The following is a 16345-nucleotide window of genomic DNA, read 5'->3' on the forward strand; positions in this document are numbered from 1 at the left end:
TAACGAATGGCAATGAGTGCATGAGCTCGCACGCACAGAGTGGGGACATATAGTGAGTTGTGATGGAATTCTAACGATTAGTTCTTTCTTTTAAGGTAGATAGCGCTAGTAGAGAATTTCGCAATTGGTAGCAGAGTTTTTTTATTATTATTTTTTTATTTTATTATTATTTATTATTATTTTTTTTTTGGAACAAAGGACACGATTGTGTGAATGTGCAAATTGTTAATCAGAAAAAAATGCCCTAACAACTTAGACAACTGTTTGTTTAACAGTTAACACCTTCCTGTGGCTCTATCTATGAAGTAAATGTTGAACTATTCTCGTTAGTAGTACAAATCTGACTGTTCCGTAAAATAAAACTAATCGGAATTTTTAAATTTTAACAACTTTGTGCACACCAGGAAGAAATATCTTCAATTTGAGACCACTTCCAGCCTGATTGATTAAGCCTATCGTTCACACTGACGGAATAAAGAAAACGGCTTCCATATTAAATATACAGGGTGTCTCAAAAATATTGGTATAAACGTTTAGGGGAGGTAGGTAACATCTAAAGGAATGTGAATCGCATAGGAACCCATAACTGGAAACGTCACCGTAAGTCGGTAGACAGTGCGGTAGTCGCCGCACGAAGAGCATGCATCGATATACGAACTGTGGGCTGGCAGACATGCACCTAGTGCATGGATTAGCAGAGGGCAATGGACGAGCCGCTCAACGAATTTATGGAGAATGCTTCCCAGACAGACAGACATGTACCGGACTACTGTTTGTTTGCATGTGTGCATCAAAATTTGTGCTACTGTGGGTCATTTAGAGGTAACAGGAGTAGTGCAGGCAGACCACATTCGATGCGAACTCCCACCATGGAAGAAAGTGTGTTGAATGCCGTCCAGATTAATCCTATTACCAGCACACATGCCGTTGCCTCTGCTTAGGAGTGTCTCGTTGCAGTGTACAGCGTGACTGGCACAACAATTCCTTACTCCCCTTTCATCTCCAAAGGGTTCAGTTACTGCTCCCCCAAGATCATCCTGCACGTGTGGCTTTTGCGCAGTGGTTTCTCCAAGAAAGTGTTCAAGACTTGAATTTTCCAGCCTATGTTTTGTTCACGGATGAGGCTTATTTCACTCGGAGAGGCTTATTCAATCAGCACAATGCTCATGTGTAGGCTCAAGATAACCCACACAGTTTGCGTCCCCATGCGCACACCATCGCTTCACAATAAATGTGTGGGCAGGTATGGTCGGTGACTGCTTAGTCGGCCCATACCTGTTACCATCCCGCATGAACTCCACTAAATATCAGATCTTTCTTGAACAATTCTACCAGGGTTACTTAACGATGTTCCAGCAAATGTGAGACACAACATTTGGTTTCAACATGATGTGGCACCTGCCCATTATGGAAGGTGTGTTCGTGACCTGCATGAACTCCGCTAAATATTGGATCTTTCTTGAACAAGTTCTACCAGGGTTATTTGACGATGTTCCAGCAAATGTGAGACGCAACATTTGGTTTCAACATGACGGGGTGCCTGCCCATTATGGAAGGTGTGTTCGTGACCATTTTAACAGGCACTTTGGGCAGTGGACTCGTTGCCTGGCCCCCACGCTCACCTGATTTATCAAGCATTGATTTCTTTCTGTGGGGGGGGGGCCTCAAATCTATCATGTATGAATTGCCTGTGGAGACGGAAATGGATCTAGTGGCGAGACTCATCTGTGCTGCTGCTACTGTCAAAGAAACTCCAGGTGTGTTCGACCGTGTCCGCCAATCCATGCTGTGTCGGTGTCACGCATGCATCGCGTCTCATGGTGGAACCTTTGAGCATCTGTTGTAACATCATGAAATGCATCGATCTCGTACTCCATTGTTAATATTATGTCAAATAAATGTTTAGCACTAATTACTGTCTTGTGTCACTTCTGCTTCTTGTGCCTCTACTACTACTTTCCCGTGACGTTTCCATGACTATGCGATTCACATTCCTTTAGATGTTGCCTACCTTCCCTAAACGTTTGTACCAATATTTTTGAGACACCCTGTATAGATAAATACTATTTAGATCCTTCACTGTCAGTAATTTTGGAGCAAACGTATCTTGGAACTAGTAAATTGTAGTTTCATAGTGGTTAACTTGTAGTGCCATCTAAATTGTTTACGAGTCCTAACCACACAGGTTGTAATCACATAATGTAACTTAAAATAGTACTGCTGTCACATAACCTAAGAACAGTATATTGTTATTATACTTGTATCTCTTAGTTTCTTGTGGTATTTTTAATTTAAATTTACACTAAATTTCATGCCTCAGTCTAAAACAGCAAAGTCTGGCAAAAAGTGTTGCTAAAGAGCTCTGCTACTGACTCACACAGTAGCAAAGCTTTTCTGGATGTACACGATGACTGCTTTCTACATTAGCACATTAGACAGGCAACAAACTAAAGTAAGCAATGCTCTTGCAGATGCCTCTGCTTGGCAGGTGGTGCTTACAGATAATAATAAATAAATAAATACAGGAACTCCCTGACTTAATTAAGTAAGGGTTGAGTTCCGCGGAACGTTATGCAAGTCGGAATTTCCCCCATGCTTGTGCAATACTTGCAACTGTGCTCGCTGAATTGATTGAATCAAAAAACGAATGTTCAATAATTTCTTGGAAATACTAGTGATATTGACTTCATACTGACAGACAATATTCACTGACTGCTCAGTCTTGAACCATTTTAATGATGAAAGCAACTATTGGTTACTGAGAGCAAATTCAAAATTGATTGCAAGAAAGAACGAAAGAAATTGGTCAAGTCAAAATTGGTCAATTTTTCATCAGTTGGTTAGTGTCAATCTTTTCTTCACTAAAGTGAAGATCGACAATAATCCTATTGAAAAATCGTCAAAACTTTGAACTAGAACTATCCAACTGTTTTTGTGTGCTGCAAGATCTTCCTGACACAGATATCGAAACCGATAACGACAGTCATTGAGACTATTGTAGACATTGCCTATACCCTTGCACCTGCTATAAATGGAGATTACTTGAATCACTTACAATTTGCAGATATCAATCTCTTTGCTAAAGATCTGCAAGAATTGCAGCAAAACATTGAAGAAATGCAGCATGATAGCAAAAATGTTTAGTTTGAAGATGAATATCAAGAAAACAGATGTTATGTTCAACAAATTTACCAGTCAAAGAAAATCATGGCTGAACTAGTGGAAATGTACATTTACCATGGACAAGAAATTTCAACAGATGGAAACATCACGACAGAAATTGAACGATGCATAACAATGGAATGGCATATGGCAAGCATTTGGAAAGCTTAATATAGTCTTCAAGACAAACTTCAATGCCACTCTTCTCCAACAAAAAGTTTTTGATCAATTTATCCTCCCTGTCCTAACATATAGTTGTGAAACATGGATACCGAGTGGCAAAGCTTTACAAAGACTGAGGGTCACACAGAGAAGCATGGAGTGCTGATTTTTGAACGTAACCAAATGAGACTGAAAAACATCTGCATGGATTCACCAACAAACCAAGGTCTGTGACATCACTGAAATAACAGTGCTCAAAATGGAAATGGGCAGGTTGCATATCAAGGAGAAATGATGATAGATGGACCAAACGAATTTTGGAATGGACCACTTGACTCTAAACACCCAAGAAAAAGATTAAAGATGAGGTGAATCGATGAAATTTTGAAATTTGCTGGTGTGCAATGGCAACAGAAAGCACAAGACCACAATTGCTAGAAACATGTTGAGAAGGTCTTCATCCGGCAGTGGTTCAACAATGATGATATCATGGCATGTTTTATGGTACGATCTTGTAAACATATAATGCCGTAACTAGCACTACTGTTATCACAACAATAAACTCGTACACCAACCGCTTAAATTAAATTAAGAAAATTTTAATACTGTAAAATAAAATATAGTACAAACAATCTATTTATAATAAATATAGAGTTTATTATTGTTTATTACAGTTTTGTAATAATGATGGTATTTGTATTACCGTATTTCCCCACGTATAAGACGCACCTTTTTTCGAAAAATTTGGGGTCTAAAAACTGGGTGCGTCTTATACAGTGGTTGCAGACTTTTTTTTTACTTGCATTTCCCGATTTTTCGCACTTGTTGTCTTTGCGCTCATTGTTCTGCATTTGTTACCGGTATATTAGGTTACGTTTTGCCCAGAAATGGCTCAGAAAAGATTTTCGTACAGTGCTGAATTCAAGTTAAAAGTGATCCAGTTTGCAAAAAGTGAATGGAAATCATGCTACTGAACATAAGTTTGGTCCTCCTCCAACTGAGAAAACAATCCTAGACTGGCTACGGGAAGAAGAAACCCTACTGAAAACGTCACGGCAGAAGAATGCCATTAGAGGCAAGTCAACAAAATGGCCTGATTTAGAGAGGGAATTGAAGATATGGATTGAGGAGCAAAGGGCAATTGGAATTCCTGTGTCCACAAAGATGGTTCAGCATGAGGCAAGAAGAATTGCTGATGAAAAAGAAGTTACTAATTTCAAAGGAGGATACAATTGGTGCTTCAGGTTCATGAAACGGAATGGATTAAGCATCCGTACACACACCAGACTTGCCCAAAAGATGCCTGAAATCAGAAGGTCCTTGAATTTCATCGTTTTGTCTATATGAAGACAGTGATTCGTCATCAGACACAGATGAGGAGTTGTATGAATTTTATGATAAATAAAACTTGAGTTCAATAACTTTATGTAATACATTTTTTTTTTCAAATTTCAGGCCCCAAAATTAAGGTGCGTCTTGTACATGGGAGCATCTTATACATGGGGAAATATGGTAATTTATTGCAAAATCAGTAATCAATATCATTTATTTAACTGATTTAAAAGGACATGAACAACAAATTTTTCAATATTAGAATGAATTGAAAAACTTTTATATTTTTAAAAAGACCTAACATCGATTTAACAAAAACACGGACAAATTCATATATAAGAAGCCGATACTACCAAAGGAAATTACTTTGAAGCAATAAAATAAATAGTACTAACAAATATTATCTTGCCAACATTTCTTTGCATTACATTTCTCTCAGTATTCAATAACCACGGTCACAAATTTAAAGCTTGCTGGTTGCCAACACAAACAGCAAGCTTAAGCCAAAAATCATTCATGAAAGCAAGCAGTGCCAATTCACTGTTACAGTGTGCATTCCCACTAATTTACATGTTGGCATTTAAGCAGCTGTTCAGCATTGGTGCTCTATACACAGAAAGCAAAATGCAGCAAAGCAGGCATCCTGTTTTCTACATGTTTAACCCTTCCCCCATGAAATTTCATACATGGGTAGACAAATGTTGCAAAGAGAAGATAACATGCAAAAAATGAGCTGCGAATACTAATTGCAAGATGAAAAAATATTTTACAAAATTTTTCTTACCAATACAGAACTGTTTCTATGAGTAAGCAAGGCAATGCTGTTTTGCTTGCTCACTGTTTTTGAGCATGCTCTTGCATTATCACAGAAGGCCATAGTAATAAACATAAATATTATTAGCCTTATGGTGCAAGGAAGCCTGAGGCACCAGCCAAAAAACAAATTTCCGAGTTACCGTGAGAGAGAGAGAGAGAGAGAGAGAGTGTGAGTGAGAGAGAGAGAGAGTGTGTGAGTGAGAGAGAGAGAGAGAGAGAGAGAGAGAGAGAGAGAGAGAGAGAGAGAGTCACCAAGAAAAAGAAGAATAATGATATCCAGCTCACGGCCCCTGGGTGTGCCAAGCCCATACTCATCAGATGTGAACCTCTGGGGTGATATACTATTATGCAGCAAACAATAGTGAATGAAAATTAAGCACATTATATAATCTTCACATTAACATTTTTTAACTTTTTTTATGCCTTACTTTTGTATCAGCAGCTACTTTTCTTCATGTTAACTTCTCTTTACAGGATCCACCTGTATATGAAAATCTCAAGAGGAATCTGTTTCTTTCAGAAGTAAGTAAGCAAAGTAAACAAGAAAAATGAATTTCAACATGATGTTATTGAAAGTTTCCTTGTTAGTTTCAAAATTAACAGGTTTTCCTGTAATATGTTTCTATGGCCTGAACCTGCAAACTCTGATCTAATTTCCCTTAGAATGATGTGTGTAAACCACCTCCTTAAGCAGAGTCAATGATTACTTTTGACCAAAAAATATCATTTTTAAAGAATTTAAAAATTAAATCTCATAGTTACACATTTTTCAAAAAATACAAAACCTACATGTGTTTGTGACTCCTCTTCATAATCAACATTTTCAGAAGCATGCCAATGTCTATGATTATAAAATGCTCGATGCTGAAAAATATAAGAATAATAAATAAATAATACATATTATGTACAATATATGAGTATATATATACACTCATATATTGAGTATATATATATATACACACACTCATATATTGTATATATAAATATACACACACATACATACAATATATGGGTATATATATATATATGCATAAATGAGTATATATATATATACATACAATATATATATATATATATATATATATATATATATATATGCATAAATGAGTATATATATATATATACATACAATATATATATATATATATATATATATATATATAAAATGGGTACTACACAGGTATTCAAAGTGTATTAAAACATTGGCATAAAAGTACTCAGCAGGCCGTATGGCCAAAAAAACCTATAAAGACTAAAGTAGCCTATGTTGGGTTTACATTGCTATATCCTAGAAATAAACATATAATTAGCAATAAAATAAAAATATAATGATTATGGAGCAAATTATTGATAATCGGATACATTAAATGACACTTTTTTGAGGGCTAACACTATTCAATACATCCCACCAATATTAAATCCAGAATTTAAAAATTACACCTTGAGTACTGTATACAGGTCTGGAGGTCTCATTTCAAGAAGGATGTAGAGCTGCTGGAACGAGTACAGAGAAGGGCAACAAGATTAGTGAATGGAACAAAGGGTTGCTCTTACGAAGAAAGGCTTAAGTTTTGCAAATTACAGAGCCTGGAGACTAGGCATCGGCGAGGTGATCTGATAGAGGTGTATAAGGCTTTGAATGGCTTGAGCATGCTCAATGCCGATGGGATTCTTCCTCTTGCTCAGAATAATCACCTGAGAGGGCATAAATTCAAATTGAGGAAGGACGGATGTCGGATAGATGTGCGGAAATTTGCCTTTAGCCAGCGGGCAGTTGGTTTGTGGAATAGACTCCCATCGCTTGTTGTTGAAGTTGATAGCCTAAACAAATTTAAGGCTCAGCTGGACAGGTATTTCGAACGAACGGAGGGGTGAAATGGGAGTAGTGGTTTTTTTTTTTGTTTTTTTTTGGCTGATGCTGCATAAGCTTGCTTTCTTGCATCATATGCCTCTACTAATGCTAATTAGCAAGACTATCTGTTTCTGATTGTTATCTGCCTGTCCAAATAATTAAACATGAAGGCAATCTATGATAAATAAAATTTTTAATTTAACAGCAAACAGCAAGATAACAGATAGCCCGACAGACAGCTTTCAAACGAATATACAGAATATAATACAGAAAAAGACACCATAATTTTCACATCAGATGTAATGTTTTTTATTTATTTTATACATGTGCAAAAGAAAGCTTATACTGACATAAGGAGAAAGGAGGTAAGAATAAATATAGTAATAGTACCTCAATTTCCCTAGAATTGCTCTAATAGATCTTGAGGTATGAAATTTTAGAGTTAGAAAATAAATATATAATATCTATATGTATATATAATATATATAATTTTTTTGTAAAATATAAAGATTAACTCATACCTTTTTATAAGAAGTTCTTTGGCCCGATGCTCACATCAAATTAATCCAATTAATACATTAAATAAAACTAAATTTATGACACGATATTACTAATATATATAGGGGTCTTAAAAATAATCTTGTATTCAATTTCCATAATCTACTCACTGCCAAAAGGTAGAGAAAAGCGAAGCCGATGTACATCAACCCACTAAGAACTAAACCACCCAGCAATAATAGATTGGAAATTGAAGACAATTGTCAAATTTACAAAAATATTATACACTAAACTTCTTAATAAGGGACACAGTTATTTCGGGATGGTCCATGCTCACAAGAAGTAAAGTGACACTCACAATCTCCACTCTCTTTTAAACTAATAATAATATTCAATTCAGTGTACCGCGATGAGATTATTTTTATTAACCAATGCAAATAATGTTATTTACACGTGCGCATAAAATAGTCCATGAGTCCGAAATTGTGTATGGTCTATACATTTATAGCTGTAGGATTTAACTTCATTTCAAGTGTATTATATACAATATACAATATATTCATATTGTGTATTAATTACTCTTGCCTCATTAAAAAGAAACATATGGTTCTCGCGGATGGCATGAAAGGAAAATTCAGACGCACCTGTCCTTTTTGCCCTCATGGATGCCTGGTGTTGTTGTATTCACATTGAAAGATAATTTTGGGTAGAACCAATATAAAAAGAATTACATTCCCCACACGCAGTGTTATAGACTATGTTGGTATGTTCCATATTAACAACTGTAATTTTCTTCCTCATCTTCAATACTGTGTGGAGTTTACTTATGGGTTGTGCAACAATTTTAAATTCTGTGTTTTTAAAAATATTAATGAATGAAATTAAGAAACTTCAATAAAATATTTTTGTGTAATGTTTTTATTATTAAGTGAAACCAATTCTGATTTTTGTTTCATCTGTCGCTGAATATTCTCAATTGTACCTAATGTATATCCCCTTGTTCAAAAATCTCGTAGAGAGTTCCCTAAGTTCATTATTAAGAGATTTCTGGGTAGAACTATATCTGTAGAACTATACACGACATCCGAAAAATCAAACAGTAATTGCATTTGAGTACAGCTTAAGAAATAGTAAGAACAAAGAAGGATTAATACAGCAGATCAACAATGTTATCAATAATTCAAAGGACCCAAGTATACCTAAACTATCTAAAGAAGCAAGTATTGGATTACAAAAATTAAGAAAAAATTATAATATTGTAATACAAAGAGCGGATAAAGGGGACACTGTTGTAGTCTTAAATAGAAAGGATTATATTGAGAAATTAAATAATATCATATCTGATAACTCAACATATCAACTGGAAAATAGAAGTATGTTCGACAATTTGATAAAACAATACAACAACACTAACTGAATATAGGAAGAAAGACTATATTACAATGGCAACTCTAAAGAATCAAAAACTAGAACCAATTATATACCTACCCTATTTAGACAAATTAAGTTGCACAAAATGGGGTATCCGACTAGACCTATTGTCTCCTACAAAAATCCGGCTTTTTGCATCCCTCGCTTCATATTTATATGATAATATGAAACCTTTATGTCTTATTTTAAAATTCAGTATAAAAAATTCAGAGTCACTTTTAATAAATTAAAAGACAAAAAGTTAGATAATGATGTTAAATTGTTTTCCCTAGATGTTTTCTCATTATACGCTAATGTAGATGTTAATTTTGCGTGATACACTATGGGATTTATTAACAGTGATTCTATTATATTGAATAAAACCAAGTTACCAAAAACTGAAATATTTTATTTAATCAGATTTCTCATTCAAGCCAACTACATTGATTTTCAATCGAACATTTATAGATAAATTTTTGGAATCCCGATGGGACTCAGCTTGAGCTTGAGTGGCTTGTTGCGGAAATTTACCTTAACAATATTGAACAATTAAATCTGTATATTCCAAGTTTAACATTCCATGGTAGGATAACTTGACGATATCCTGGTCATTTCTCATAAAGATATTGTAATTAATCTCATGGATTTGTTTAACAAAATTAATACAAGAGTTAAATTCACTTTAGAAGATGAAAAACCGGGAAAGAAATCTATAAATTTTCTTAATTTTACTTTAACTAGGGTCAATGATAACATACATTTTAAAATGTACCACAAACCAACAAACACAGGAAAATTTTTACATTATTCAAGTTACCACCCTTTTACTTCTATGGCCTTGAATGGGTTGAGCACGTTGAATTCTGATGGGATTCTTCCACTTGTTCAGATTACGAACCTAAGGGGGCATAAATTGAAAAAGGACAGATGTAGAATAGATGTGCAGAAATTTTCCTTTAGCCAGCTGGTGGTTAATTGCTGGAACAAACTTCCATCTGTCATTGTGGAAGTTGATAGGTTAAATAAATTTAAGGAGGAACTGGACAAATATTTAGAAGGGATTATTTTGTATTTTATTTTATTTTTATTATTATTATTTTTTTTTTTTTTGGCTGATGCTGTATAAGCTCATACGCTTGCTTTCTTGCATCACATGCCACTACTACTACAGTGGATTCCGGTTATTTGGCCACCGGTTAATCGGGGCAGCCATTTATTTGGGTCAAATCTTAAAAAACAGAAACCAATCGAGAGAATAGCCAGGGTTTACTTCGCTTAATTGGGACAGCATGCCGTTTAATCGGGGCAGGAGACCAAAGCACTGGAGATTACCCTACGATTGTCTCCGACGGTACCACATGGTTCGGTCAAAATTCTGGAGGTCACAACCATAAAACAATAAAAATAATTAGCCGTCACCTGTTTATTGGCTTTTTCTGTTAGTGAAATCTATCATAAACGGACAGTAAACTAAACTCGATCTTACTGAATTTGCGATAATACCGACAGCTGGAATTCTGTGGGTTATTATGGTGAAATGTGTTTACACTTCCATGAAATCTTCAATCATATAAAAAAATTACTTTTTAGCTTCTCTTCATTCCTATTTTTAAAGCTTTGTAACTCGTTACTCCGTTATCACTTGCGTGTATTATGTTACTTGCAATTTTTGTGTGCCATGTTCTTTGTTATTGATTGCTTATCTTTTTACTGTTTTAAATTTTAACCCCCACCCACAAATGTCAGTGAACAGAAATGTCAACTAGTTCGTATGTACATATTACAGTACGTATTAATTATTCCGATTATCATGTATATCTTCCAATTTTCACGTATCATTTAATTTTTTAATTGGTAAGGTAATAAAGGGTAAATTTGTGCTTAATATATCTTTGCTTTTATAGCCGGCGGATATTCCTCCTATTTTCGCTAATTATAATCGCTGTTTAATAGAATTAAAATTCAATTCACAAACATGATCACAGTGACCAGCGCTTACTGCACATCGTATAGTGAACGGTACTTTACTATGTTGAGTTCGTCGTAACGTGATTTGATTGTACATTGAACCAATTATAAAGAGGGGGTAGATTGTATTTTTAACTATTTACGTGAAACTTCAGATAATTGGGGCAGCCGCTTAATCGGGCCAAAATACACTAGTCCCAATGTGTCCCAAATAACCGGAATGGACTGTATTACTACTACTTAAAAAAGAAGTATCATTGTTAACCAATTCTATAATGCATACAGATATAGTTCTACACAGGAATCTCTTAATAATGAACTTAGGGAAGTCTCTACAAGATTTTTGAACAGGGAATATACATTAGGTAAAATTGAGAATATTCAGCAACAGGCGAAACAAAAATTAGAATCGGTTTCGCTTAATAATAAAAACATTACACAAAAATATTTTATTAAAGTTCCTTATGTACAACAATGGTGTATACAATTCATTAGTATTTTTAAAAACACAGAATTTAAAATTGTTGTGCAACCCATAAGTAAACTCCACACAGTTTTGAAGATGAGGAAGAAAACTACAGTTGTTAATATGGAACTTACCAACATAGTCTATAACATTGCATGTGGGGAATGTAACTCTTTTTATATTGGTTCTACCCAAAATTATCTTTCAATCTGAATACAACAACACCAGACATCCAAGAGGGCAAAAAGGACAGGTGCGTCTGAACTTTCCTTTCGTGCCATCCGTAAGAACCATATGTTTCTTTTTAATGAGGCAAGAGTAATTAATACACAATATGAATATATTGTGTATTGAATATAATACACTTGAAAGGAAGTTAAACCCTACAGCTATAAATGTACGTAGACCATACACAATTTTGGACTCATGGACCTTTACGCGCACGTGTAAATAACATTATTTGCATTGGTTAATAAAAATAATCACGTCGCGGTACACTAAATTGAATCTTATTATTAGTTTAAAAGAGAGTGGAGATTGTGAGTGTCACTTTACTTCTTGAGAGCATGGACCATCCCTAAATAACTTTGTCCCTTATTAAGAAGTTTAGTCTATAATATTTCAGTAAATTTGACAATTGTCTTCAATTTCCAGTCCATTATTGCTGGGTGGTTTAGTTTTTAGTGGGTTGATGTGCATCAGCTTCGCTTTGCTCTTCCTTTTGGCAGTGAGTAGATTATGGAAATTGAATACAGGATTATTTCAAGAAACCCCTATATATTAACGATTTTTAAACCATAATATCGTGTCATAAATTTAGTTTTATATAATGTATTAATTGGATTAATTTGATGTGAGTGTCAGGCCAAAGAATTTCCTATAAAAAAGGTATGAGTTAATCTCTATACTTTACAAATAGTATTAAAGTAGAAAGGATTGAGCTTTATTGTTCTTATATATTTTGAAATATATATATATATATATATATATATATATACACACACACACACACACATATATACACAGTTCAACCTCTCTTTAATGAACCTATTCCATATAGCGAAATTTTTGATTTCCCCTTGGTCATTACATTGAAAATAGTTTCCCTATAACGAAGAAAATTTCCATATAACGAACTGATTTCGAGACACCTGGGTATGCACTGTTCGCACATCTGGCCTTTGGGCAATAACACTGATGATGTAGAAGACACGAATTAAGAACTAAAAGGATTAAGCATTAATCCCTTTAGCTTTTAATAGCTAAAGGCTTTAATTTCATGAATTAAGAGCTAAAATATTTTACAATTTAATGGTGCCTGTAAAACCCTGCAGGAGGAAATTGGCCAACCATGGCGCAGGATAGAAAAAGATGGAAGTTTGAGAGAGGCCTTTTCCCAGCAGGGGATCAGCAATGGCTAAAAAGAAAAAATCTATACAAATTATGCAATACTCTGCGAGAAGTCCCGCTGATCAGCTGTCCACAGCCATTGGCAAAGATTAAAGCATATTCCCGACGTGGGCATTGGCTCGCGTCAACCTATTTTCTACCATAAGCATCTTATCAGAGAATTAGGAGAGAGTGATTTCCTTTATCTCAGAAATTCATCTGTGGTTTCGAAGAAATGAGTTATCCACACTTTCACTAAATTTCACCTGTCTCTGTTTACATGGTAGCTACAAATTTCAGCTTTGTTTTAACTGCTATGCAAGTAACCTTACAGTGTCTAAGAGGAAATCCTTGAGTGCAGTGTGAAAAGGTGGAAGTGCTTAATAGTGTAGATTGCGGCATCAAAAAAAGAAATCACTTTAAAATTTGATGTCCTTGCCAGTAGTGTGTCAGCCATTCCGAAAAAAACCTGTTTCGATTATCAAACTGTTTGAGGAAATGAGACCCAGTCAGAAGCTTGCAAAATTATGCCTTTGAGAAGATGTAGATAAAGCAGTTTTTAAGTGGATGAAGTTGATTCGAGACAAAAACATGTCAATATCAGGGCTATTAATTAAAGAAAAAGCAATGGAGTACTCATCTTTTCTGGGGCACAAAACATTCCAAGCCAATTCTGGTTTGCTGGACCAGAACTGGCTTGAAAATTTAAAGAGCTTCATGGCTTACTCTAAAAAGTTATTTCTGATGAGAGTGGAGTTTCAATCGAAGAAGACTATACCAACTAACCTATAGATTCTGTTATAGATTTGCAGATGTGCATATCAGAGTTGGTGAAAGTGTGGAGTCAAGATGTGATGGAAACAACAATTAAGAATTGCTTCGTAAAAGCATATTTTGCTAAAATGCTAATTAACAGAGATGAGTGGGATGAACTACTAAGACATTGAGCAATCTTAGAAAGAGTTCCAAGCGAGAGGTTTGATCAGTGGAGAAATTGTTCATTTTTAGGAGTTGATAACGATGTCATAGTAGCTGAATATCTGAGTGACACCAACATTTTGGAGTGTATTTAAAGAACTAGTGACAATATCGACGATGACTGGATGAAAATGAGGGCAATATTAAAACTTCCAAATAAATGTTGGCAGCATTTGAAACTTTGCATCGAGGCCTTCAATGGGAAGAAAATGTAACAGAAAATATATCTGAGTGTTTAAAGTTTAAACAAATGAGAACATTTTTATGAACGGTGTACAGTAAAATCCAGTGTACAACAAAAAATAACCAAATATTTTACGACATAATTCTTAAAAGTGTACTAATAAATTGTAGGCACCATGTAAGTAGTCATTTCTTAATATGTATGTATTAATAAATTGTTTTAAAATGTTAGAAAATTTATTCATTCCCACTTCTTTTCCATCTTTTACTATATTTCTGAATTTACGGTATTTTTCAGTGTTGAAAAGGTCACATTTCTTTATAACGAATTTTTTCAAGGGAACAATCAATTTCATTATATAGAGGTCTGACTATATATATATATATATACAGTAAGATCCCTGTCTCTGTGGGGGGGGGGATACATTCCAAGACCTACCGTGGATGGCTGAAACCAAAGATATAAGCAAACACCTGCTGACCCCATTTATAACGTGATTTTCTTGTATACACATACGTATAATAAAGTTTAATTGATAAATTAAACACACAGTAAGACATTACCATCATTATCATTAAATACGGTAATAATAAAGTACAACAGACTCTCGATTTACCAGGATTGGATTAACCAGGACACTTCAAGATTCCAAATATAAAAAAAAAAAAAAAAAAAATCAACCAGAAACCATAAAATTCAAGTAATAACTAGAATAGGTATAAACACATATTTTACAAGTTATAAATAAGCGACAAGAACTGGCGTTATTAGTCGTCACTGGGAGATTAGTGTATCTATTATCTTGCAATCCCCGCTGTCTTCACACCTACTGCTCAAAACAAAGAGACCAAATGTTTAGTTTGCTTTAGTGCGTTGGATTAACCAGGACACTTCAAGATTCCAAATATAAAAAAAAAAAAAAAAAAATCAACCAGAAACCATAAAATTCAAGTAATAACTAGAATAGGTATAAACACATATTTTACAAGTTATAAATAAGCGACAAGAACTGGCGTTATTAGTCGTCACTGGGAGATTAGTGTATCTATTATCTTGCAATCCCCGCTGTCTTCACACCTACTGCTCAAAACAAAGAGACCAAATGTTTAGTTTGCTTTAGTGCGTCGCGTCGATTGTTGTGTTCCGTCGCACCGCAAAAGGACAAATTTTGTTTTGTTATTTATATATTAAGTATCAGAATTTTTCTTTTTTTTTTTATAGTAACTTTTTTTTTTTTTTTTTTGTTTAGAAATCGCAAAAATTATGGGCAAAAGCAAGAGTTTGTGCTTTCAAATTAAACAAAAACTTGAAATTTTTTAGCTTGAAAACAGTGCATCCGTTAAATCTCTAAAGAACCAATTATAATGTTGGTGACCAAACCATACACGACATAATAAAAAATAAAATGAAGCTTTTCAATTTAAATCGACATCGTAAAAAATAAAGGGAAGTATTATAATGGACACACGAGTAGTACGTGTTAAGTTTTATCGTGTTTTTTTTTTGGTTTTTTTTTGTGGTTAACTGAATCAGCAGATACGGGGGAAAAACTGTATACACACACACACACACACACACACACACACACACACACACACACACACACACACACACACACACACACACACATTACTTTTATTTACCAGTATAATTTGTAGCTTTCAGTTCAAAAATAAAAGCACATCTTATAAAAGACAACGTTTTTAGTTAGTTCCCCCCCCCCCCACACACACTAATTTCTAAGCACATTAGTACATACAAATAAAGAACCTCTTGTCTGTCTGAATGACTGTCCATCCATTTGTACGTAATAACTTGGCTGCTAGCAGATGGATTTTCATAAAATTTTATATTTGTCTTTTAGAAAAACTTGTCACATCATCCCAATTCCATTAATATTAAGACCAACAAAAATCCAGCAATTATTACCTTTATCTATCCACCTGTATGTAACAACGTGACTTCTAATGGATGGATTTTCAGAAAATTTTATATTTGGCTATTTCAGAACAATTTGTCGAGCCTTCCCAAATTTTGCTAAAATAGGACCAATAGAAATCTATTATTTCAACATTTTTTTTTTTTTTTTTACACATATTATCGCACAGGTTATCTATAAACTGGATAT

The 16345-nt window shown here is 34.4% G+C and overlaps 1 protein-coding gene across 5 annotated transcripts in view; it reads right to left on the minus strand.

The window, feature by feature from the left end:
- The window catches only part of LOC150081850 (wings apart-like protein homolog), a 287626-nt gene that overhangs the window by 202837 nt on the left and 68444 nt on the right, over positions 1 to 16345 (minus strand). For all 5 annotated transcript variants that reach the window (XM_090378945.1, XM_090378944.1, XM_090378942.1 and 2 more), the window contains one exon: positions 6262 to 6336. In XM_090378945.1, coding sequence (XP_090235071.1) covers positions 6262 to 6336 — 75 coding nt within the window. The remainder of the gene's footprint in view (positions 1 to 6261; positions 6337 to 16345) is intronic.

Source organism: Mastigoproctus giganteus, chromosome 8 (assembly GCF_048544385.1).
Source record: "Mastigoproctus giganteus isolate SK-2022 chromosome 8, ASM4854438v1, whole genome shotgun sequence".
In the NCBI taxonomy this organism is placed as follows: Eukaryota; Metazoa; Arthropoda; class Arachnida; order Uropygi; family Thelyphonidae; genus Mastigoproctus; species Mastigoproctus giganteus.